Genomic DNA, 22,371 nt, shown 5'->3' with positions numbered 1-22,371 from the left:
TTACAGTTGGGACCTAAATACTCCATCGATAGCTCTAGAAAGATCATCCAAACAGAAATTCAGCCTGGTTGGCATGGCAGAGTGGTTGAGTATCGACCCATGCATCACGAGGTCACTGGTTTGATTCCTAGTCAGGGCACATGCCCAGGTTGTGGGCCCAATCCCCAGGGAGGGTCATGCAGGAGGCAGCCAGTCGATGCTTTCTCTCTCATCGATGTTTTTCTCTCTCTCTCCCCTTCTCCCTTCTTCTCTCTCTAAAATCAATAAAGGAAAAAAAGTAATAAAACAAAAACAAACAGAAAATCAATGACATATTAGACCAAATAGACATAATTGACATTTATAGAGCTTTTCATCCCAAAATATTGGATTATACAAATTTTGCTCCAGTGCACATGGAACATTCTCAAGGACAGACCATGTAATGGGTCACAAAACTAGCCTCAACAAATTCAGAAGATTGAAGTCATACCAAGCATATTCTCTGACCACAATGCTTTGAAATTAGAAACCAACTGCAAAAGGAAGTAAAACAAAACAAAATAAAACAAAAAACCTAGGAATATGTAGAGATTAAATAACATAGTGAATAAAATACTGAAAAATGACTGGATCAACAAGGAAATAAAAGGTGAGATCAAAGGATATAAAGACAAATGAGAATGACAATACAACATTATCAAAACTTCTGGAATGCAGCAAAAGCAGTTATAGGAGGGAAGTTTATATTATTCTCAAGATAAAGGAGAAATCTGCCCTGCCTGGTTTGGCTCAGCAGTTAGATCATTGGCTTGAGGACTGAAGCATCATTGATTTGAATCTGGTTAAGGGCATGGACCTGGGTTGCAGGTTAGATCCCCAGCCCCAATTGGGGTTGTGTGGGAGGCAACCAATAGATGTGTCTCTCTCACATTGATGTTTCTCTCTCTCCCCTCCCTCCCTTCCACTTTATCTAAAAAAAAAAAAAAAAAAATCAATGGAAAAATATCCTTGGGTGAGGATTAACAACAACAACAAAAAAGAAATAGGAGAAATCCCAACTAAACAACCTAACATTACACCTTAAAGAACTAGGAAAAGAAGAACAAAAGCAGTCCAAAAGTCAGCAGAAGAAAGGAAATAAAAATCAGAGCAGAATTAAATGAAATAGAGAACAAAAGACTATATAAAAAATTAATAAAACAAAGAACTAGTTCTTTGAAAAGATTAATAAAATTGACAAACTCCTGACTAGACTCACTAAGAAAAAAAGAGAAGACTCATAAACAAAATCAGAAATGAAAGAGAAGTTACCACAGACGTCACAGAAATGCAAAGGATCATACCAGACTGCCATGAAAGACTATATGCCACCACACTCAATAACTGATAAAGAGTGGAACAAGAACAAATGAGAACACAGTGAAAAATGAAATATTGGCTAAATACTAATATTTTTATTATCCTCAAATAGTTGTATATGTACCAACCTACACCCCGCATATTAACATTAGACTGCTTTTTACAACAAGTCCTCCAAGCACTGCATCAGACAAAGTCTCTGAAGTTGATCTCCTATTGGACGAATTCTGTTTGTAGAAGCACTTTGACATGCAGACAGCAGGTCTTTGAAAAATGTTATTTCACTCAACGTCATTTCATTTGACGTCATTTAATTAAAACGATGAGATTTTATGGGAACTTAAATCTTGTTTATGTCCATTAGGCTTTGGAAAAATTGGTTTTGTCATACATCATTTCACTTTAAGTCACAGAACCTACTGACAACATTGAGGAATTACTACTGTGTGTGTGCGTGCATTTGTGTGTGTTAATACGCAGAGCTACATTGATGAAGGAAAAGTGTACAGGAGGAAATCTGGGCTCTGGCCTTTATAATTCAGGGTACCTCCCTAGGCCTCGATGTCCTTGTCATTAATAAAAATTATATTCTTTAATGTCTCTTTCAGGCCTGAAGAATCCTGTGTTTCTGAATTCCTTGATCAAGGTCACCAGAGCTACTTCTGTCCCCACTATATTCTTCTAGTGACTTTCTGCAAAGCCAGTGAAATGAAGAGTCTTCCAAGGAACAGATACACGAAGGGCAAGGTGGAATAGTCCTGGGTCTCTGAGGACGTTCCAAGAACAGGTGGATCTCAGATGGAGGTGAGATGTTTCCTCATTTGAGGAAACAAGAAAATAAATGAGTACTTCAAACCCTAAATTCCCAAAGGAGGAAAGCGTTTTAAAACATTTATTTATTTTTTATCCCAAGGGCATTTCCAACTTGAGGCAACATTATAGATATTAATCTTGGTGGCTAAATAATATAAAAGGAAGTCTAAATTAAGAGAGAATTTAAGACAGGCTTGACAATTTTTAGTACATGAAACATCAGGAAACTATTTAGCATCAGCTGTCACCAAACATTAGTGATCAAAGCCCTCCCCTATGTGTGGGACAAACAACGATGTATCAGGCATGGTTGCTGTTCTCAATAAGCCTACAAGTTGGTAAAGAATCCAAGACATGGCACATGAAAACAAACCCAGGGTGGACTGGGATGAACTGGAGGTAGCATTGCGGCAGCAGCTCAGGCAGAACGGCTTGCACTGCACAGGACAGCCACAGAAGGCTCTGTGCAGAAGACTGGATTCCCAGCTTCATTATTTATTATTGACTGCCTAAGCGGGAAATTTTTAAGATAGAAGGAAAGTCAGGGAAATTTTAGTTCATCATGAGCCAGGCTAGTAAGTCAGGACCAGCAGAATAGGAAAGCTGAGACAGATAGTTAAACAACAGTGTGCAGCTGATGAATATTCTATTGAGCTCCTCTTCTAAATGCCTAGCTTTTAAAACCCCTCAAAAGCAAGGTCCCCAAACTTGCTCTCCCTCCCAGGAGCATGCCCATGCCTTCCTTGCCCCCACCCCCACTTCTTCCCCACAGGCGCTCATCTCCTAAACTTTAAGGAACCCCATGAGCCTTGCAACCAGGGCAGCAATGAGCAGTGGCAGTTTATCCCAGGCAAACCCCCTGATCCTGTTCCTAAGGCCCCCTTTTCTCTGACTTCTTAGTGAGCCAAAGCAACCCTACCAAGGCGCATTTACCCACCCAGTCCCTCTTCTGTTATCCTAGGCTTTTCCTTGTTTCATTGTCCCCAGCTTTAATAAATGTTCTCTAAAATTCACCTGGATTTGTATTATGAAAATTTTCTTGCACAAAGTCAAGAGCCCACACACTACCAGTTGGCCCTAGACAGACCCGTTTAGGGCCAAGTACCCTGTCCAGGTACAGTCATCGCAGAACTGATGCAAGAGGGCTTTCCAGAAAGGAGTGAGGAATGAGCATGAAGGTGAAATGAAAAGAAAACAGGATAAGAAACTGAGAGACTGCTGTGGAGAAAATATGTACAGGCTGCTGTGGTGCTGTAAAAGAAACAAAAGCTTGATGTCCAATTTGAGTCCTGGTTTTGCTCCTCTTCTGTCTGACCTTAGCAAGTCATGTAACCTCTGAGATCCTCGCATTTCTCTCCCGTAAAGTGCTTGTAGAAATTTTTATAAGACCGAAATAATGATTTTGCAAAATATAACCTGTTATATAAGTCTCAGGTATTATATTTCATCTATGTTTTTAATTGATTTTTTTTTTTAGAGAGAGAGGAATAGAGAGAGGGAGAAAGAAAAACATCAATGTGAGAAACATCCATCGGCTGCCTCCTGCATGTCCCTACTGGAGATCAAGCCTGAAACCTGGGGATATGCCCTGACCAGGAATAGAACCAGCAACCTTTCAGTGCATGGGAGGATCCCCATCCAACTGAGCCACACTGGCCAGGCATCATTTTTTATTTTTTAATTCATTTTTCTTTTCCTTTTAATTTTTATTATTTTAAAAATCCTCACCTGATGATTATTTTCTATTGATTTTTTAGATAGAGTGGAAGAGAGGGAGGAAAAGAGAGAGAGAGACAAAATGATGTGAGAGAGACACATCAGTTGGTTGCCTCCTGTACCAGGTCCGGGGACTGAACCTACAACCCAGGTACATGCCCTTGACTGGGTATCAAATCCGTGACCCCTTGGTCCTTGGGCCAACATTCTAACTGCTAAGCCAAATCAGCCAGGGCTTTCGTTTTCTTTTTAAAATTGTATTTACTGGGGTTAGTTTGGTTAATAAATTATATAGTTTTAAGATGTACAACTCTTCCGGTCAAGATGGCGGCGTAGGTAAACGCGGTATTGCGTCCTCCCACAACCACATCAAAGTTACAACTAAACTACAGAACAACCATCATTCAAAACCGCCTGAAATCAAGCTGAATGGAAGTCCTACAACTACAGAATTAAAGAAGCAGCCACATCCAGACTGGTGGGAGGGGCGGAGGTGTGAGGGCCAGTGGCGAGACAGGCTGGTCCCACACCCAAGTGTGGCGGATAAAAATCAGGAGGACACCTCGGCTTGGGCAGGTCCTTCCTGAGGACTGAGGGGTCCCTGTCCCACACCAGGTGCCCCGCTCAGGGTTCCAGTGCCAGGAAGAGAAGTTCCTATAACTTCTGGCTGGAAAAACCAGCGGGAACTGAGGCTCAGGGAGGTTGACGCGGCTGGAGCCCCAGGCAGCTCCCTAAAGGGCCCGCGCACAGACTTATCGGACTCTCTCCCTCTAAGCTTGGAGGGGAGGCAGGTCGAGGGGCACCAGAGTCATACAGGGAAGAACTGAGCTGTTTGGCACTGGAGCGAGGGCTGGAGAGGGGGCTTTCTCCAGGACAAACGTGCTGTCAGAGGCCTTTGCTCCTTTGGTGAGCCCTTCCCTGGGGTGGCAGATAGCCACCATATCTGCAACTCCAGCAACCTGGCTCACACTGGTAGCCCCGCCCTGGTGACTCCCTGAGGCCCTGCCCCACCCAACTTTCAGGCCCACCCAAGCTATTTCCCCTTGCTTAACCATAGGATTGGCCTGTCTTGGATCCTGCTTCAGGTTTTCCTAAATTCTTTCAAACAAGCAGCATCTGGTCTCAGTTTGCCCCATATCGCTCGTTAAGTAATACTCAGAAACAAACACAGGGAGGCAGCCAAAATGAGGAGACAAAAAAACAGGTCCCAAATTAAAAGACAGAACAAAACCCCAATAAAAAAACTAAGCAAAATGGAGATAAACAACCTAACAGATACTGAGTTCAAAATACTGCTTATGCCCTGGCCGGTTTGGCTCAGCGGTTAGAGCGTCGGCCTGCGGTCCTGAGAGACCTGGGTTCGGTTCCCGCTAAGGGCGCGTACCTCGGTTGCAGTTTGTCCCCGGCCCAGGTTGGTTGTGCGGGTGGCAGCCACTCGATGTGTCCCTTTCACGTCGATGTTTCTCTCTCTCTCTCTCTCTGTTCCTCTCTCTCCCTCCCACTCTACCTGAACAAAAAATGGAAAAATGTCCTCGGGTGAGGATAAAAAAAAAAAATACTGCTTATAAGGATGCTCAATGAACTTAGTGAGAACCTCAGTGAACTTAGTGAGGGCCTCAAGAGCATAAAAAAGGACCAGTCAGAATTAAAGGAGGCATTAACTGAAATAAAGAATAATTTACACAGAATCAACAGTAGAGTACGTAAATCCAAGAAGCAAACCATCGATTTGGAATATAAGGAAGCAAAAAACGCCCAATCAGAACAGCAAAAAGAAAAAAGAATCCAAAAAAAATGAGGATAGTGTAAGGAGCTTCTGGGACAACTTCAAGTGTGCCAACATTCGCATTTTGGGGGTGCCAGAAGGCGAAGAGAACAAGAAATCGAAAACCTGTTTGAAACAATAATGTCAGAAAACTTTCCTAACTTGGTGAAGGAAACGGACATACAAGTCCAGGAAGCACAGAGAGTCCCAAACAAGATGAACCCCAAGAGGCCCACATCAAGACACATCATCATCAAAATGCAAAAGCTTCAAGACAAAGTGAGACTCTTAAAAGCAGCAAGAGAAAGGCAGCTAGTTACCTACAAGGGAGTTCCCATAAGGCTGTCAGCTGATTGCTCAAAAGAAACTTTGCAGGCCAGAAGGGAGTCGCAAGAAATATTCAGAGTGATGAAAACCAAGAACCTACAACCAAGATTACTCTATCCTGCAAAGCTGTCATTTAGAATCGATGGCCATATAAAGACTTTCCCAGACAAGAAAAAGTTAAAGGAGTTCATCACCACCAAACCGTTATTATATGAAATGATGAAGGGTCTTTTTGAAGAAAAAAATAAAATATATGAACAAACAAAATGGCAATGAGTACATATCTATCAACAATGGAATCTACAATCAAAATGAACAGGATCAGAAACACTCTCATAGATACAGAGAACATTTTGTTGGTTGCCAGATGGGAGGGGTTTGGGAGAATGGGTGAAAAAGGTGAAGGGGTTAAGAAGTACAAATTCATTGCTAGACTGACAAACCTCAAAGGTAAAGGGGTTGGGGGGTGGGAAGAAATAAACCAAAGAACTTATAGGCATAACCCATGGACACAGACAATAGTGTGGGAAAAGGCGGGAGCGGGGCGGGAGTGGGGAGGAGGGGGTCAATGGGGGAAAAATGTGGAACATCTGTAATACATTCTACATTCAACAATAAAGATTTTTTAAAAATGCACAACTCTATAATACGTGATCTGTATATTGTATCATCATTTTTATTTTTCAATGACAGTTGACAGACATTGTTATATTAGTTTCAAGTGATCATCCTAATACCTGATATCATGTGTAGTTATTAGAATATTTTTTACTATATTCCCTATGCTGTACTTTACTTTCTCATGATTATTCTGTAACAACCAATGTGTACTTCCCAATCCCTTCACCTTTATCACCCATCCTCCCAATTCCTGCCCACCCCTCCCATCTGGCAACTGTCAACATGTTCTCTGTATCTATGAGTGTTTCTGTTTTTGTTTATTTTTTTGAGATACAGTTGTTGGTAGATATATATTTATTGTCATGTTTTTTATCCTTTTTTTCCCCTCTTGTTCTTAAAGAAGGCCCTTTAACATTTCATATAATACTAGTTTGGCGGCGATGAACTCCTTTAGCTTTTTCTTGTCTGGAAAGCTCTTTATCTGTCCTTTGATTCTAAACAATAGCTTTGCTGGGTAGAGTAATGTTGGTTGTACGTCCTTGCTTTTTATCACTTTGAATATTTCTTGCCAATCCCTTCTGGCCTGCAAAGTTTCTGTTGACAAATCAGTTGACAGTCTTATGGGAACTTCCTTATAGGTAATTGTCTTTCTCTTGCTGCTTTTAGATTCTCTTTTTGTCTTTAACCTTTTGCATTTTAATTATGATGTATCTTGGTGTGGGTCTCTTTAAGTTCATCTTGTTTGGGACTCTTTGTGCTTCCTGGACTTGTATGTCTGTTTCCTTCACCAGGTAAGGGAAGTTTTCTGTCATTATTTATTCAAATAATTTTTTAATTTCTTGCTTTCTCTATTCTCCTTCCAGTACCCACCGATGTGAATGTTGGTACACTTGAAGTTGTCCCAGAGGCTTCTTACACTATCTTCATTTCTTTTTTCTTTGTGCTGGTCTGAATGGATGTTTTTCACTTCCTTATATTCCAAATCACTGATTTGGTTCTCAGCTTCATCTATTCTACTGTTGATTCCCTGTAAATTATTCCTTTTAATTAGTGTGTCCTTCATTTCTGCCTGGTTCTTTTTATTCTGTTGAAGTGCTCACTAAGTTCATTGAGCATCCACATAGTCAGTGTTCTGAAGTCTGCATCTGTTGGATTGCTGATCTTCATTTTGTTTAGTTTTTTTTTCTGGAGTTTTGTTATGTTCTTTCATTTGGGACATGTTTCTTTATCTCCTCATCTTGGCAGCCTCCCTGTGTTTGTTTCTATGAATTAGGTAGAGCTGCTACCTCTCCTGGGCTTGGTAGAGTAGTCTAATGTAGTAGGTGTCCTGTAGGCTCCTGTGGCACAGCCTCCTCAATCACCCAAGCTGGACCCTTGAGATGCACCACCCCCTACCCTGTGTGGGCTCTGTGCATCCTCCTCTTGTAGTTCAGTCTTACTTGCTGTTGGCATATCAATGGGAGGGATTTACCCCCAGGACAATCATTTGCAAGGACTGGTTGTGACCACTCACCTCCAACCATTATTTTTAAAGATAACTCTGCTGACTCTCATTTCTTAACCTTTGCAAGTCAAAACTGAATTTATAGAGGCTATAAACCACCATGGATCTGATATCAGTCTCTTGGATTCCAACGTTCCAATGTTTCTCTTATGTGAAAAGACCTGGGGATTGTAGGATAACAGAAAATTGAGGTGTTAACAGAGTGACTCACAAAAGCTGATGCTATGTTAGACCCCTTTAACAGAAAGAACATTCCAGACCCCAGACAGTAATTATCCCATTGTATGTAGAATCAGTCAGACCAAATCTAAAGTCTTGGATTCCATTTATTGACATCTAGCGTTTTCACCTGAAGCTTCTGGAAACTTCTATTTGAAGAACAATGGAAAGAACTGCGAATGTTTAGACTGAAGAGATCAACTGGAATGCGGAGAGGTAAAAGTTTTGAAGGTTTTTCTATAGGCACTGAGGGCTCTTCTGAGTTTTACAGTAGGAAAATAATTATGAAATTTGGCTCTGTAATTGGGTCAGTAGGATGACTCTAGGCAGAGAGAACAATGAGATGTTGCTGAGTTAATACAGAGTGACTCATAAATGACATGGATCTGAGTCCATCCATACTGAGGGATACAGGGAAAAAGAGATGATCAGAATAAGGAGTTAGATTAGGAATAGTGTTTTGTTGATAATGAAAGACATCGAATTGACAAGAGTGCAGAATGAAACACCAAAGGAAGTTACAATAAGCAAATTGTATATGGAGAGAGAGGCAAAGAAATGCCAATAATCTGCTTAGAGTAATCTGAATGAGGTTTTTTGAGGTGAGGTGAGGTGGAAGAACTGATGCCCAAGATCTCCTATGTCCCACACTGGTAGAGAAGAGCTAAAGGGAGCTACCTTTAGATGTTCTGTTCAGCCTGATGGTTCTGCAGTTCCTGAGTAGATAGAGGAGGTCCTTTCCATTTCTATGCTCTCCACATCATTCCTCCTCCTCCTCTCTCTCTGTCTTGCAGAAAATCCTTAAAGATAAACACAAAAATTAAAATTTAGATAGGTGTGTTTCCTTTAAACTATGCCGATATAGCCCTGGCCAGTTTGGCTCAGCGGTTAGAGCGTCGGCCTGCAGTCCAGAGAGACCCAGGTTCGGTTCCCGCTAAGGGGACGTGCTTCGGTTGCAGTTTGTCCCCGGCCCTGGTTGGTCGTGCTGGTGGCAGCCACTCGATGTGTCCCTTCACATTGATGTTTCTCTCTCTCTCTCTCCCTTCCTCTCTCTCCCTCCCACTCTATCTGTACAAAAAATGGAAAAATATCCTCTGGTGAGGATAAAAATAAATAAATAAATAAATAAATAAATAAATAAATAAATAAATAAATAAAATAAAATAAAATAAACTATGCCGATATATTTCAGCAAGACTTCAGATTGGCTTAGAATGAGAGCAGTGGTTCTTAAACGGGGGTGATTTCCACCCCCCCTTTGCAATGCTTGGAGACATTTTTGGTCATCACTACTGGGGGAAGAGGTGCTATTATGTAAAGTGAGTAGAGCTAGGGATGCTGCTAAACATGCTACAATGCACAGAATAGCACCCTGAAACAAATAACTATTCAGCCCCAAATGTCCATAGCATGAAGGATAGGAAACCTGACCTAGAGAGGTAAGGCTGGGCAGTCTGTATCAGAAACATCCTTGAGCCACCAGACCTTTTTCATCCTGTCCATGGGTTGAGTTATTCATAGCAAAGAGTCTCCAGTGATTTCCTCGACCTTTGAAATTTTTCGTGCTGAAGGTTGGGGAAATCAGCAGATGTAGGTTTCCCCCTTTGCCCCTCTCAGTGTACATGATTTCTACTCCAAGAAAGTGTACTCCTTCATGGTGACTTTGGCCGAAGCTCTGGCCTAGCAGTTCCTCTTTACTTAATTAGAGATTGAGGGTAGCATATATGTAAAACCACACTTCTAACTTCGTAAGGAAAAATATCCTAGATATATCTTCTTTCTTCAACCACTCCTGATCTTTCATCCAAAAATGTATTCTGTAGAATTGAGAACTGATAAAATCACCAGTAGTGTCTCAACTTCATTAGTGCATCTTACCCTCCCCTTCAGGAAATGATTCTTGCCTCCAAAATCTTGTCATGTATGACTTTTCTTAAATTCCAAACAAAAGATTAGAATATCACAATGCATCAGAAATTTTTTTATATTAGTTAGCAAACCTCAGTGACTCCCAGAAAATATTATAAAGTTAGGCGGAAAATTAGAATTTAGTGTCTTGAGGGCAGTGATTTCTTATTGTTGTAACTCCATTGCCTAGTAGAGTTCCAGGCACATAGTAGGTGTTCAAGAAATGTTTGTTTGTCTAGTGAATGAATAGAACTTGCTGAGCCAACGAAAGAAGACACTTGACATTTATATAGACTTTCCAAAAATGAGAATAGCCTAAAATCTCAGAGAGATGCTAAACCATTTGGGTTTCCAGGATGATAGTATGATACTACTTACTCTTCAGTAGGCACCATGAGATTACAAAAACAGGAACAAACAGACACAATAATAAGTACAAGCTGGGGGGCTGGTAAGAAACGGGAGCATGTGGTATTTCACCTGTGGAGGAAAAAGAATAGTGTTAGCTCAAATGTGTTTCCAACTGCCTGACAGCCATTGTGTGCCTCTGACTTTGACACAACTATAAAGAATATTTTTCACTTGTTTGCCTGGTCAGTGCTCCAATATGCAGCTGATAGCATTTTCTTGCATAAGTTGTCAATCAGATACCTACTTGTGGACAATCAATATCCAGATGTCAGATATTAAATGTGAAAAATAAATTTGAACTTTTGCATTTACTGAGTTAAGTTGGCATAAAAAAGACTCTAAGGAGATACTTTAAAAGCCATCTTGTTTTTGTATCTCATTTATGGCTGATATTACTATGTATTGCTACTAATAATTAGTTGATGTCATGTTCTAGATGTGTCTTATTTTTCCTTATCCAACTCTGTCATGCCTTCTCTTTCTCTCTCTCTCTCTCTCTCTTTTTTTTTATCCTCACCCGAGGACATTTTTCATTTGTTTGTTCAGATAGAGTGGGAGGGAGAGAAAGGAAGAGAAACATCGATGTGAAAGGGATATATCGAGTGGCTGCCACCCACACGACCAACCAGGGCTGGGGACAAACTGCAACCAAGGTACGTGCCCTTAGCAGGAACCAAACCTGGGTCTCTCTGGACCGCAGGCCGACGCTCTAACCGCTGAGCCAAACCGGCCAGGGCTCTTTTTCTCTTAGTATTCTCTCTCTCTCTCTCTCTCTCTCTCTCTCTCTCTCTCTCTCTCTCCATTTATCTTTAGATAGAGTGGGAGGGAGAGAGGAAGGAAGAGAGAGAGAGAGAAACATCGATGTGAGAGGGATATCGACTGGTCGCTTCCCACACTACTGCAACTGGGGCTGGGGACAAACTGCAACGGAGGCATATGCCCCTAGCGGGAACCAAATCTGGGACTCTCTGGTCCACGGACTGACGCTCTAACCGCTGAGCCAAACCAGCCAGGGCTCTCTTAGTATGTTCTCAACACACACACACACACACACACACACACACACACACCCTCACAGTAACTGCCTAAAGCTACAGAAGCCACTTTGCATTCATTTTCAGATATACAATTTTCACCACCCAGCCTTGAGAGTTTCTGGGATGTTAGAAGAGGCCCTGCAAAGAACTAAGAGTGAATGTGGCTTGGTATTAGGTGGGACCACCTGGAGGAGAGCCCTACAAACTGGTTATCAGCTGCAGAACATAGGGAACAGACAGAACACAGGGACACAAGGAAGGATGTAGGTGGGGACAAGAAAGGTGTATGTGGTCCCTCTTGCTCAGAAGCAACTGCTACACTATTTATTCTTTAAGCCCGTTGAGGAACAACATCTGGAAAAAGGGCAAGAACACAAATGAAAAGAAATATTAGTAGCTCATCCTCTTCTGATTTCTCAGTAATAGCTTATATTGAACATTTACTAACTTACTGTTTCTCATTTTTCTGATTACCAAGAATTGTGGATACATTTTGAAAGTTGCAACCTTTTCCGTCTTGGATTTCCATGACACATTCTTCTGTTTCTGTTGGTGGTGACTCGGTTTTCTTTGTAAGCTCTTCGTCCTTGTTTTGTCCTTTAAATCTTGTTGTCACCCATGTTCCATTTGTGATCCCATTCTTCTCTCACTGACCCCAGCCCTCCTGGGTGGTCTCATCCACACCCAAGGTTTGAAACACTGTCTGGTTCCTAAACCTGTATATTTCTGATCTCATTTCTGAGCTCCAGATTTGTATATCTAGGTGTTGACTAGATGGCTGGATGCCAGCATCTCCACTTGACTAAAATTTAATTCACTATAATCTTTCCAAAGCATATTTAACACTTATATTCTCATATTTCAGTGAATGGCAACACCATTAGTTACCCAAATAAGAGTGAAGGCTTGTGTTTGTGCCCAGTAGGCTCCCACGGACTTTTTATTCTATATTCAGAATATCTCAGCAATTGAATCCTTTCCCCTAAATCTCTTGCAGAGACTGCTTTAGTTCAGGTTTTTCTCATCTTCTACCTAGTAACCTCCATACTGATCTCTGGTTTCCTGGACTCTACTAATTCCCATACACTGGTATATATCCATTCTAAAATGCACACTTGATCACAGTGCACCCACCCCTTAAAGATTAGGGAAAGTTTTTTTTCTCTAAAGCACCAGATTACATGGAGACATCAAGTGATTAGCCTCTATAGATCAGAATGACAATCAAAATAACAAAGAAACTCTTGCTGTTTTCTTGAGAGTCTAAAAGTTTCACAGGTTCTGACTCACTCCGGGCTTCCTCTGAGAGGCCATTCCCATCCATCCTTAAGCCTCCCTCAGCCTAGAAAAAGGATGTGTGTTTAAGAGAAAGGAAGAGGGACCGGTAATAGCAAACTGGTCTGTCATAATGCCTATTCGGAACCTAGTAATAAATACGCCACAGAACAGACCCAGAATCCAAGCGCACAGTTACAGTGATACCTCGGTTCTCGAACGCCTTGGTATTCGACCAAATCGGTATTCGACCAGGAGATTCAAGAAACTTTTGTCTTGGAATCCGAACAAATATTTGGAACTCGAACTTCCGAGATGAGCCGAGTTGAGCCGAATGGCGTTCATTCGGCCCAGCGCGCCTTGCTTGCGTCATCAGTGTGAGTGCAGAGAGAGAGTGACGCTTTGTGGAGAGAGTCACGCTTTACACTGGATTTAACCCTTAGACATACTGTACACTTTTATTTCTTGTTGAGACTTATGTTTTTCTACATATTATATACAAATTAGGCCAGTAAATAGGCATTTTCTGGGGCTTGGAACGAATTAATCCAGTTTCCATTATTTCCTATTGGGTTTCATTGCTTCGGTTCTCGAACAATTTGGTTCTCGACCGTCCTCCTGGAACGAATTATGTTCGAGAACCGAGGTATCACTGTATATGAGTACATCTGCACATATAGCTTATTAGACACCATAAGTAGGACTCCCTGATTTATTACACACACACACACACACACACGTTTTCCAGTACATCAAGGATTAACAAATTTGGCAAGCCCAAACTAAAAGAATCATAGACCTGATTTATTTAATAAATTTTGGGGTGAGTATTTACATAGTCAAGCTTTACTCACATTGACTTGTAACATTTCTATGAACTAGACACCTAAGTCATGTTTGCTTATGCAGTTAGTCCTTGATCACCCACAAATGCACTATTTGCTTTTACTTTAAATGATGTCTTTAGTCCGATCAATGAGATTTGAACTATTTATACACTAAAGCTCTCTGACCATAGACAGCACTAGTATCTAGTGAGATGCTTGCTATGTGATAACTACTTAAAGATTGAATGAAGGAACCTGGCCAGTTTGGCTCAGTAGTCAGAGCGTCGGCCCCTGGACTAAAGAGTCACAGGTTTGATTCTGGTCAAGGGCACATACCTCAGTTGGGGTTTGGTCCCCAGCCCTGGTCCGGGTCATTTGGGAGGCAACCAGTCGATGTGTCTCTCTTACATCGATGTTCCTCTCTCTTTCTCTCCCCCACTCTATCTGAAGATAAATGGGGGAAAAAGTTTCTTTGGGTGAGGATTCAAAAAAAAGATTGAATAAAGGAAAGAATAGCCCTGGCCGGTTTGGCTCAGCGGTTAGAGCGTCGGCCTGCGGTCCGGAGAGACCGGGTTCAGTTCTCGCTAAGGGCACGTTCCTCGGTTGCAGTTTGTCCCCGGCTCTGGTTGGTCGTGCGGGAGGCAGCCACTCGATGTGTCCCTTCACATCGATGTTTCTCTCTCTCTCTCTGTTCCTCTCTCTCCCTCCCACTCTACCTGAACAACAACAACAACAAAAAAAATGGAAAAATGTCCTCGGGTGAGGATAAAAAAAAAAAAAAGAAAAAGGAATGAATAAACATATACTTAATTATCTCTTCATTAATTACTTATGAATATAGACCAAATAGGGCTAAGAGCTCATATTTTGAATTAGACTGAAAAGGGATTCTGCTTGTCTTTAGCATGAAGGAAAAATCGAAAGCAGGCCTATTAGGGAAAAGATGATAAAGCTAGGCAATCTAATGTCATCTTTTAATATAGCTCCACTTTTTAAAAAAAAAAATCTGTTTTTATTGATTTTTTTTTTAGAGAGAGAAAGGTAGAGAGAAAAACATGGATGAGAGAGAAATATTGATCAGCTGCCTCCTGCACGCCCCCTACTGGGGATTGAGCCCACAACATGGGACCTCTCAGTCCATGGGAGTCCCCTGAGCTCCAAGGGCTAGGCTAGCTGCACCTTTTTTTTGAAGGGCTACATTCTATTTCCTATAAGTTAGCAAACTACAGTGCACAGGCCAAATGTGGCCCACCACCAATTATAAGAAAATTTTTTTTCTTTAATGATTTTAGAGAAAGAGGAAGGAAGAGGTAGACAGAGATTGAAACACTGATGAGAGAGAACATTGATTGGCCACCTCCTGCATGTCCCCCACTAGGATTTGGCCCACAACCAGGGCATGTGCCCTGATCGGGAATTCAACTGGTGACCTCTTCGTGCATGGGTCGATGCTCAACCACTGAGCCATACCAGCCGGGCCCATCACCTGTATTTTAAATACAATTTTGTTGGAACACAGCAATGTTCTTCATTTATATCTTAATCTGTGGTTGCTTTAATGCTGTAATAACAGGAATGAATTGTTGCAAGGGACCATATGACCTATACAACCAAAGTATTTACTGTCTGGCCCTTTTCTGAAAAATTCTGCCAATCTCTGTCCTAGAGCACCATATATTCCATATTTCTAATGTAAATAATGTCCAAAATAAAATATGTTTAAAGCTGCTATTACTGATTTGTGCGCTACTCCCAACCCCAGTCATAATCTAAAATTGCTTACATAATGATAAATTAAGTGAAAAGGAATGCTGAATTAATAAACAATCTTTACTATATGATTCAGGCTCATTTTTACACATTTTTGTAATACATAAAGATGATTGAGAGAGAGGAGTTTGGACTATCAATAAAATCATCAAAATTTGTTATATATTTGAACTAATTTTCCCTGGGAAATTTATTATCTACTGAGGAAAATAATTGAAGAATCCACCTCAAGATGGAAAGATCTAGAGTAAATCATTCACTAGAATGGACTACTAGACTATCTAAAATATCTCCTCTACTATAAGAGAAAGACATAAGACATACTATATGTTACATATTATACTCTATTCTTATGTATTACTGTATATAAAACTCAGCATATTGTTTATTACTATGTAGCCACAAAACATATTGTTAGGAGTGGAGCTGGGGGTGGGGAAGAGGCCTGTTGGTTCTTCATAAAATCAGCCATACAAGTTAGACATGTATTTCAAGTACCTGAGTTCTATAACAGCCCTTTATGGATTTGTCATACATAAATTTATGAGTCACAATAGCATTTTATTTGGGTGTCTAAAAATACTACAAAAAGTACAGTCAAAGTTGATATGCACAATTCTAAACTGTATCTGGCTGAGTTGTTTTCCTTTTATTTTTATTTATTTATTTATTTATTTATCCTCACCCGAGGATATTTTTCCTTTTTTTTTTTTGTACAGATAGAGTGGGAGGGAGAGAGAGAGAGAAACATCGACGTGAAGGGACACACCGAGTGGCTGCCACCCGCATGACCAACCAGGGCTGGGGACTGCAACCGAGGTACGCGCCCTTAGCGGGAACCGAACCCGGGTCGACACTCTAACCGCTCAGCCAAACTGGCCAGGGCGAGTTGTTTTCCTTTTAGATTCTCCACAGTAGAAACTCCCCAGGATGTGACTTACTTTTTTGCCAGGTGAAGGACTTTGATACTGTTTCGTTCCCATACTTGACAACACATATGAAGCTATGGTTGTTCGTCACATTGAAATCCAGTACACTGTTAATACTGTAGAGTTCAGTTGCAGGATCTTGGGAAATTGCTGTTTTGATGGCATTTACTTCTTTTCCATTTGCCAACCACAAGAGGTGAGGCTTTGGAAAACCTCCAGAGGTTGAGCAATTTATCCTTCTGATGTTAGTAGATTGGTTTCCAACATCGGTGATATTTGGTTTCGGGAACTCAGCTAAAGAAAGAACAAGGATAGAAGTACATACCATTATATCTCTGTGTGTGCGTGACTATATTTTTAATATAGTACCTAGCTTTAATAAGAATGCAAAAATGAGATATAATTTACAACTTCCACAAGTCAGTAGTAATGTATAATCCAAAGACTGATTTTGGAATTCGTCATCACTTTTGGTAGACGTAGGAGGGCAGTTATTAGAGAAAAGAGAAGTAGGTTCATGTGAATAAATATTAACATAGTACTTGCATTTGTAAGAACTGAAGAGAAGAATAACAGACAACATTTAGTGAGCTCTTAATGCTTGTTAGGTCTGGAGTTTTCCTCATTTTGTCTTTACAACAACCCTAAGATGTAGGTTGTAGATCAAAAAAGACGAAATATTAGTAATTTCATAGGATTTAATCTAAGACAATTTCCATTGTATAAATAATGAAGTGGAGCCCTGGCCGGTTTGGCTCAGCGGTTAGAGCATCGGCCGGTGGTCCAGAGAGACTGGGTTCGGTTCCCGCTGGGGGCGCGTACCTCGGTTGTGGTTTGTCCCCGGCCCCTGTTGGGGTTGTGCGGGAGGTGGCCACTCGATGTGTCCCTTTCACATTGATATTTCTTTCTCTCTCTCTCTCTCTCTCTCCCTCCCTCCCACTCTACAAAAATAGAAAAGTGTCCTCGGGTGAGGATAAATAAATAAATAAATAAATGAAGTGGAGGTCCAATCACAACCAGTAAAAAACTTGAATCCACGTTTTTCAGATACCAGAGCCTTCCTTTTCCTGTCTTCTACTTTGTTTTCTTCCTTTTCTCCCTGATATTTAATGTCCCAAAGTGGCTTTTACTTATCTGTTTGTCAGTTAACATTACAATGAACACCTATAAACTCACCATCCAACTTGAGAACCAGCACGTTGGCAGTTAACTTACGTAAATCTGCTTGTATGGTTCTCATCTGTCCTGTCCGACTTCCCACACCTGAGGTACGCTTCCCTAAATTTCATGTAGCACTCTTACTTTTTGAAAAGTAGTCTTTTAATCAGGTAAACCTCTGTCCAGATTGTACACTAGTAAGCCTGTAATAGTAATCATTAGCGAGGAATCACCTCGCAATTCTGACATGCCTTACGAGGACAGAGGTCTGCCTCGCATTCCCCCAGGACACCTGAGGCACTCTTTCATTTGCACAGTTGAGCCCGAATGAGATACTGAAGTGTGTACAAAGCAGAGCACAGGAGACTGACTGCAGCGGACACGGGAGAAAGCTCCTTTCGCAGCTTCCTCCCTTATTCTTCGACTTAAAGAATTTATGCTTTTCAGCATGAATATAGGGAGTCAATCCCCCCATCCTGCATTCCATAGTTGTCTTTTCAGAGTTCTGAGTCCCAAGGAGAGATGTTAGGATAGCAAAGTGATCATCAAGAGCAGGTTTCAAAACCAGTTTTGCCTTTTAACCCTGGGCTAATTACTTAACCACTTTCAGTCTTAGTTTGCTCCACTCTAAGATGGGGGTCATAATAACGACCTTGCAGAGCTGTAAGAATTAAATGACATCATTGATATAAATACCATAGCACAGAGCTTGACACAAAGAAAGTTAGTTAGACTGATTGATGTCTTATATGTGCCCTCTCTTAGATGTGTTTCCGTATTTATATCAGGTTGTCAGGTGAAGTTCCAGGACTGCCTGGTAGCACTGTGAGTCACAAGGATAAGGGGAGTTATGACAAGTGATAGGAATTGCCAAGAAAAGGAAAAACTTGGATTGGGTTGGAGGTGACGTCACCTTTCTTTTTCAAAGTAACCTTGTTTCTAAATTAAGTCTGACATTTTCCTCAGCCAATTTTAGTTGACATTGATATTTCCTACCACCGTATTTTATCCTATAAGACCAAATCCTACCACTGGTAGCTGACATTAAGAATATTCCTTTTGGCCCTGGCCGGTTTGGCTCAGCGGTTAGAACGTCCAGAGAGACTCGATTTTGGTTCCCGCTAAGGGCACGTACCTCGGTTGCAGTTTGTCCCCGGCCCTGGTTGGGTCATGCGGGAGGCAGCCACTTGATGTGTCCCTTTCACGTCGATGTTTCTCTCTCTCTCCCCCTTTTTCTCTCCCCCTCCCACTCTATCTGAACAAAAAAATGGAAAAATATCCTTGAGTAAAGATAAAAAAAAAAAGTATTCCTTTTGTTTCTCATAATATCAGTATGTCATGTGTTATAACCTGAAATAACAAACCCAAATAACTCATGTCCTAAATTATAGTACTTGTTCATTTCTGCACTCTGCTTTTCTGAGAAACAGGTAAACCTCAAGGATGCCACTAATACCAGGGATTGTATTAAAAATCATCTTTTCTCCCTGGCCATTTTGGCTCAGTGGTTAGAGTGTCTGCCTGTGCACCAAAGACTTGCGGGTTTGATTCTGGTCAAGGGCACGTATGTTAGTTGCAGTTTGGTCCCCAGACCTGGTTGGGGTCATGTGGGACACAACCAATTTATGTGTCTCTCTCACATCGATGTTTCTCTCTCTCTCTTCCACTCTCTTTCTCTCTCTCTCTCTCTCTCTCTCCCTCCCTCCCACTCTATCTGAAGATAAATGGAAAAATATCCTCAGGTGAGGATTAAAAAAAAAAATCATCTTTTCAAGTTCTGGCTCGGCTTGGAACAGCCTCAGTTCTGTCTCCTATCCCTTCTATAAGGTGATCTGTTGCAGGGGTGGGAAACTTTTTTCTCCCACGGGCCATTTGGATGTTTATCACACCATTCACAGGCCATACAAATTATCAGCTTAAAAATTAGCCTGCTATATTTGGTCAAACATTTAATTAACTCACCCCTAATGTGATGGCTGGAACTGCTTCTCTTTGGTGAGGCGTGTGATGTTAGCTGGTATTGATTTCATGGGCCTTATACAGCCTGTTCCCCACCCCTGGCAGCGTAACAGCTCCTAAGGCCTTGCAAGACTCTGAACCATCCAAGAATTACTCCTCTGTATCTCATGTCATTCAATTACCCCAAGTTTTCGCTATTCTTAATGGGGAGGGTAAAAATATCTTATTAGGAGAGAAAGAGGTGCACATGTTTTAGAAGATTAAAATCTTTAACCTGGTTAACCTGTTAACTAGTATAACTAGTTCCTCAAATGTACTGGTTAAAGGAAGCTTTTATATACTGATGTGCTGATATTATATTATTTTGCAATCTTAGGCAAATATAGAGAAACCAACTTGCCCTGGTCAGCCTGAGATTTTTCCAGTTTTAGCACCGAGGAAACGTTTCAGTCCCAGGCAAAATGGGACAGTTGGTCAACTTCACCAATTGAGAGCCTTTCATTTTTTGTTTCTCAGGCTGTGGTCCTCAGCAGCTGCACAGGCATCACCTGAAAGTTTGTTAGAATTGCAGCATTTCAGATCCAACTGGAGACCTGCTGCATTTGAATCTGCAGTTTAACAAGATCCCAGTCATAGGCACATTTGCATTTGAGAAGCACTGCTCTCAGAGATTCAGTTGGAAAAATAAGTCAGTTCTGGACCAAGTTAAGCAGGCGAAGTTCCCCCTTTTGTCTCCCCTTGCCTGACTTTGGTGCCCGACGCTGCTTTGGAGACCCCCAGCACTCTCGGATTGCCTGTTTAGGTCTCCTCGGTCTTCCACTGTAACATGCTGCTGGGGCCTGTCCTCCCTGAAACTCTGCCTCTTTTCTATCAAAATGTACATGCCCTGAGTCTACTCTCTGGGCATTCTGCTGGAGGAATATGCATCTAATGTAATTAACTGATGCAGACTAATATGTCTGTGGTCCCACCCACCCTAGGTAACACATTTTTATTTTTAACAAGGAAAATGCTGAAACTAGGCGGGAACTCCAGGAATTAATAAATGCGGGTCAGAACTTTGGAGGAAGTGGGCTTCTTGGACCCCCTCAAATCCCAGCACCATATAATTTCCTCTCTCCATGAGTAGGAAATGCACAGAGTGAGGTTTAAGACAGTTCCATGTAACTTTGGCTTACCTCCTAAACGTTAGGTATGATCCGGATGCTACAGATCATAGCTAAAGACCAAAGCAGGGAAGAACTGGGCAGAATTTACTATGTTGTCTATTATCAAGGTTAATCATTATCTTGTTTTTATGATTTTTTTATCCTCACCCAAGGATATGTTCATTGATTTAGAGAGAGGGGAAGTGAGGGAAAGAGAGAGAGAGAGAGAGAGAGAGAGGTGAGAGGGAAATGGGGATCAAACCCACAACTTTTTGGTACACAGGAGGACAATCCAACCAACTGAGCCACCCCATAAGGCCATTATCGTTTTTGTTGTTAATTTTTCAATTACATTAAATTCAATATTATATTAGTTTCAGGTATACAGCATAGTAGTTAGACATTTATATAACTTAAATGATCTCCCTAATAAATCTAGAACTACCTAGCACCATACACAGTTATCACAATATTGTCTTTTATTAAGAGGTTTGGTCCCCATTAAAGGCTCAAGTATCCAGGGAGAAAACGAAATGTGAATTTTTATTTATTTATTTTTATCCTCACCCAAAGACTTTTTTTTCCCATTTTTGTTTCAGATAGAGTGGGAAGGAGAGAGAGAGAGAAACATCGACGTGACCCAACCAGGGCCGGGGACAAACTGCAACCAAGGTACATGCCCTTAGTGGGAACCAAACCCAGGTCTCTCCGAACCACAGGCCGATACTCTAACCGCTGAGCCAAACTGGCCAGGGCAAGAAATGTGAATTTTATGTGCAAGAGAATGGCCCAGGGTATATTTCTCAATAAGGGCTCTGACTACATCAATATCCTCTAGTACTATCACATGTAAGTCAAGGCTCCTTCCTACCCAAGAATGCTTACCCTTCACAGTAGATGTATAAATGGGGCTCTGAGTCATGAATTAATTTTATTTCCTGTGGTAGGCATAAATCATGCTTTCGGTTCTCTAACATCTAACTTTGTAGGAATGACTGTTAGATGAGAGCTTCATACATATACAATATATATAGTATATTACAATAGCTATAGTAATAAACATTCAAATACTATTTAAGAAATATTTATGCCTGCATTACCCTGATATCTTTCAACACTTTCACACAAATATATAAGTGGATCAAGGGCAGTTAATAGTATAGTTATATCAAATCACATGTGTCCCCTAATAATTCAGAAAGCATTCAGGTCATTATTGTGTCCCAGGATAATTCTCACAAACTTGGATTGTCAAAGTGCAAGAATGGACTTCTAGACAAGATGGTGGTTGTCCGAGAGTCTGGGAACTGGCACCAGGCAAACTGCTCAGCCGTTACCTCGCTTACCCAACCTAAACTCCCTCCCTGTTTCAGGAACTGTTTGCCCCAAACTCATAGATCAACTCCTGTCCCATTCTCCTGTCCTAGTCCAGGAACTGTTTGCTCCAGGACAATAGACTCACATTCCAGGGGCCCCCATGCGTAGCCCCTCAGGACCTAACCCTAACAACAAGTTCCCTCTGCCACAGGCGCAGATATAAAAATCACAAACCCCAGCATCGGGCGCGGCTTCTCGGACTCGACCCCCCGAGTCTGTGAACCCGCCCGGAGTGTACCCAATAAAGCCTGATTTCTGCTTATTCG

General features: G+C 41.4%; 1 protein-coding gene across 1 annotated transcript in view; it reads right to left on the bottom strand.

Moving 5' to 3' along the window:
• Positions 1-22,371, bottom strand: part of CD80 (CD80 molecule) — a 53,212-nt gene that overhangs the window by 14,395 nt on the left and 16,446 nt on the right. The window contains exons 4-6 of the mRNA XM_036243656.1: positions 16,476-16,757; positions 10,593-10,694; positions 8,985-9,106 (exon numbers count right to left, since the gene is read on the bottom strand). Of these exons, the coding sequence (XP_036099549.1) occupies positions 9,000-9,106; positions 10,593-10,694; positions 16,476-16,757 (491 nt within the window). The 3' untranslated portion in view covers positions 8,985-8,999. The remainder of the gene's footprint in view (positions 1-8,984; positions 9,107-10,592; positions 10,695-16,475; positions 16,758-22,371) is intronic.

This window comes from Molossus molossus, unplaced genomic scaffold, assembly GCF_014108415.1.
Source record: "Molossus molossus isolate mMolMol1 unplaced genomic scaffold, mMolMol1.p scaffold_m16_p_5, whole genome shotgun sequence".
Lineage (NCBI taxonomy): Eukaryota > Metazoa > Chordata > Mammalia > Chiroptera > Molossidae > Molossus > Molossus molossus.
Note: the sequence above shows the minus strand (reverse complement) of the source record. Positions and strands in the feature narration are given on the sequence as shown.